This window comes from Crocuta crocuta, unplaced genomic scaffold (assembly GCF_008692635.1).
Source record: "Crocuta crocuta isolate KB4526 unplaced genomic scaffold, BGI_CrCroc_1.0 scaffold133, whole genome shotgun sequence".
Classification (NCBI taxonomy): Eukaryota; Metazoa; Chordata; class Mammalia; order Carnivora; family Hyaenidae; genus Crocuta; species Crocuta crocuta.
The window spans coordinates 4,827,441-4,829,704 of record NW_027529438.1 but is presented as its reverse complement, the minus strand read 5'-3'; the positions used below and the strand labels follow the sequence as shown (position 1 = coordinate 4,829,704).

Sequence of the window (2,264 nt, the reverse complement as noted above, 5' to 3'; positions counted from 1 at the left end):
GGCCCGGCGGGGCGGGCCGCCGCTGGGCCCCTGCTGGGCCCCCGCTGGGCCCCCTGATGTCTGCTTGCACCTGGGTGTGCAAGTGAGCGTGCCTGTGAGTGCCTGTTCCTTGTGGGGGTCTTGCTGGCCCTGTCGCCTGGGCTCATTGTGTGTGTGTGTCACGGTGCCTGCCACCAAGGGAGGCTTGTTTGTTCCTGTCCAAGTAGGGGGCTGGGAATGTGGACTTCTGGGGCCACGCCTCTTACTGTGCCATGCCTCTCTGCCTCAGTTTCTCTGCATCTAGACCAGAAATAAGAAAAATGGGCCAAAGCCAGCCCCTCGCCCTCTGCTACATTCCCAGCCCAGTATTGGAGTGGTTTGTGGGCCGTCCCTGTCAAGTACAAGGTCGTCTAGCTCCTTGCCCCAACCCTTGGTTCATCCAGAGTTTATGATAGAGCTTACTTTTTAAAATCCTTCACTTTTCTGATTATAAAAGAAATATACATTCATGGCGAGGGGGGGGGAGGGGAAGGGGAGCCCTTTTTAAACTCACCCTTGGAGCTCCACATCTTAGCATATCCAGAAAGTTCATTCTAAGGTCTGACTTTCCTCCCGTCTTAGTTATGCTTCCTACCTAGTGGGGAGGGCCTTGAATGTTCTCTACCTTTCCACTTAAAGACCTTCATGAAAGAGGGGTGGGGTGAAGGCCGAGATGAGCCCCAGCCTCGCCCAGCCCCCTCCAGGAGCCCATCCTGAAGGTGGTGGCAGCCCCTTTCCTGCCAGACTCTCCCAGAGCTGCCTCAAAACCCCTTCCCCTGCCACCCAGCCAGCCTGGGAACTGGGCAGGGGGCCAGAGCCAGCCGCTTGGTATTCTGGGGCGCGGGGGCTGCGGGCGTAGCACAAAGGCTAGGAGAGAGGGCTGTGCGGAGGCCCGGCGGCCATCAAGGGAGAAGCGGGCTCCACAAAGGTGGGGGTGGCCTGTTGCTTCCCCCTCCCTGCCCACCCGGGCCCTAAGGACTGAATACACTGGGGCACAGAGGGGCCAGGGGACCGTTAGAGCAGGCACCTAGGCATCCATCCAAAATGACTCATTAGTGGGGTGGTGGGGAATTGAAGTGAGGGACCCCTTTGCTTCTGGGGAAGAATGGGAGCAAGAACACATGAGCTCTAACCAGACACCCCCCTCCTACCCCTCCTCAGCTTCTCCCTGCCACAGCCTGCCTGCCTGCCTCTCCCTGATGGCTGTTTTGGAGTGTTGTGGAGTTTTGTTTTTTTTTTGACAAGGGGAGGGGTTGCAGGTGGGTGGGGCGATTCTGGGGGGGGCCTTGGAGGCAGTGGGTGAGAAAGTCTGGAGCAAGTTGCCATGGTAACCGCCTCCTCAGTCAGGGGAGCTGTTGCCAGGGTTACTGCTGGTGGGGGGAGAAATGGGGAAAGATGGGGGGGAAGGAGGTGTGACTTGTCACTCTAGGCTGAAGCTTGGCCCCTAGCTTCTCCGTGTCTCTTCCTGACTACTCCCACCGCCCTTTGGTCTTCATTTTCTCCCTCCAGCCTGGCCCTCCCCAGCCTCCCAGCCTCCGCCAGGCAGCCAGGCAGGGAGGGAGCTGCTGGAGGGAGTTGCCGGTAACTGACGGGCACCTGTCCCTTTGTTCCTCCCAACCCCAGTCATGGCCGAGTACGGGACCCTCCTCCAGGACCTGACCAACAACATCACCCTTGAAGACCTGGAACAGCTCAAGTCGGCCTGCAAGGAGGACATCCCCAGCGAGAAGAGCGAGGAGATCACCACTGGCAGTGCCTGGTTCAGCTTCCTGGAGAGCCACAACAAGCTGGACAAAGGTGGGCGAGGGCGCCGGCCGCGCAGTCCCGGGTCCGGGCCGCCTGGCCAGGCGCGCTCCTCTCTGGCAGGATGGGAGGGGGGAGTCGAGGGGGGGGGTCCGTACGTGCTCACGGTGGCGCTCAGACACCACTGCGCTGTTATCAGATATGTGACCACACATTGAAACACAAGTTAAAAGCGATAAAATTAGAAGTAAAACCCCAAGTTCTGATGATTTCATATCCACTTTTTGAGACCACTGCTCCAGGAGTGGCTTTAGGGGGGAGTTGGGATGTTAAGATAGCCCTGAAAGGCAAGTGGATTTCGAAGGCAGGGTCCAGAGCAGGGCATGCTTGGCCAAGGACCACAGTCACAGAGGCAGGAGTGTCTGGTGTGGATGAGCAAGGGGATCCTGTTTAGCTTGGCGGGGCCCAGGGACATTTAGCAGTGGCTGGAAGGGGAAGTTCAG

General features: G+C 58.8%; 1 protein-coding gene across 1 annotated transcript in view; it reads left to right on the top strand.

Annotated features, from left to right (window-relative positions):
• The window catches only part of PEA15 (proliferation and apoptosis adaptor protein 15), a 6,197-nt gene that overhangs the window by 1,890 nt on the left and 2,043 nt on the right, over positions 1 to 2,264 (top strand). The window contains exon 2 of the mRNA XM_077760124.1: positions 1,642 to 1,815. Coding sequence (XP_077616250.1) covers positions 1,644 to 1,815 — 172 coding nt within the window. The 5' untranslated portion in view covers positions 1,642 to 1,643. The remainder of the gene's footprint in view (positions 1 to 1,641; positions 1,816 to 2,264) is intronic.